The 1,355-nt window shown below is 43.2% G+C and overlaps 1 protein-coding gene across 1 annotated transcript in view; it reads right to left on the bottom strand.

Moving 5' to 3' along the window:
- Positions 1-433, bottom strand: part of LOC109939021 (adenylosuccinate synthetase isozyme 2-like) — a 45,626-nt gene extending 45,193 nt beyond the window's left edge. Inside the window, exon 1 of the mRNA XM_048601035.1 lies at positions 258-433. Coding sequence (XP_048456992.1) covers positions 258-377 — 120 coding nt within the window. The 5' untranslated portion in view covers positions 378-433. The remainder of the gene's footprint in view (positions 1-257) is intronic.
- Positions 434-1,355: the final 922 nt, after the last annotated feature.

The following is a 1,355-nucleotide window of genomic DNA, read 5'->3' as shown; positions in this document are numbered from 1 at the left end:
CTACACCACGCTCTACAGATCTGCCAAGCAGCATCTTTTGCTGCTTGGCCTGCTGTGTTCATCCAGCTCCGCACCTTGTTATCTTTAGCAATGGCAGGTCTTTTAAACTATATATCACAAATGTAATCTTACACATGCTGTGGATCCTCTCACGTTGTTGCTAAGTTTAGATATGTATGAATATCTCTCCATTTTTGTTACTAGGCCAATATTAAACTTACAGCAAAATTCACATCGGATCCATATTTAAAACATACCGGTGCTAACTTGATCTCTTTCTGTACATGTATTAAGACCACAAGGAACAGCAACAGGCTGTTCGGCCCTTCAAGGGGATCAGGGCTGATCCAACATTCCTCAAATCCACTTTCCTGCATTTTCTCCTCAATCCTGCTACTGATCAAGAATCTATCTAACTCAGCCTTAAATATACACAAGGACTCTGCCACAGAAAGCTGCAGAGGCAATGAGTTTCAAATACTCAACCCTTAGCAGAAATTCCTTATCTCATGCTGAAATTAGCAATCCTTTATTTTGAGATTACGCCCTCTGGTCCTAGACTCTCCCATAAGGAGAAACATACTCTCAGCATTTACCCTGTCAAGCCTCTTAAGAATCCTATAATTTCAATCTGATCACCATTCATTCTTCCACACTCCAGTGAGTAAAGTCTCAATCTGTTTAGCCTTTGCTCAAAACACAGTCCCTGCCATACCAGGGATCATCCTAGTGAACCTTCTTTGAGCTGCCTCTAATGAAATGGCCTTTCCTTAAAAAAAAAGGAACCAAAACTGCTCTCAGTACTCCAGAAGTGGTCTCACATTACTAAGCCTAAGGTTAGAACCAGAACCTCAGAACTTGGAATTACCACGGTGCAGGAGGCCATTCAGCCCATCATGTCTGCACCAATCCCATTATCTAGCCAGCTGTTATCCAGTACAAATTTCCTGCCTTTTCTCCATATCCCTGCTCATCATTACTATCCAAGTAATCATCCCATGTTCTCTTGAATGCCACAATTAAACCTGCCTCCACCACATTTCCAAAGAGTGCATTCAACACCATAGCCCCAGAAGACAAGAAGCCTCAGAGACACAACTGGTGGTGGTTTAACCCGAGGGTCACCCTGCCTCAGGCAAGGGGAGAGGGTGAAAAGCAGAATCCTTTGTGACAACCTCAGCAGGTGTAGGAATTGAAGCTACGCTGTTGGTGTCACTGTACATTGCAAAACAGCTGTCCAGCCAACTGAGCTAACTGACCCCCATTATACTCTAACAACTGTGTGAAAACATTTTCTCTCAGCACCCTTGCTTTGTCTGAACATCACTTGAAATCTATGCCTTCTCATTACTGTT

The sequence above is a fragment of the Rhincodon typus genome, chromosome 9 (genome assembly GCF_021869965.1).
Source record: "Rhincodon typus isolate 14 chromosome 9, sRhiTyp1.1, whole genome shotgun sequence".
NCBI classification, from domain to species: Eukaryota; Metazoa; Chordata; class Chondrichthyes; order Orectolobiformes; family Rhincodontidae; genus Rhincodon; species Rhincodon typus.
The sequence above is the reverse complement of the archived record's forward strand: the minus strand, read 5'-3'. Positions and strand labels throughout refer to the sequence as shown.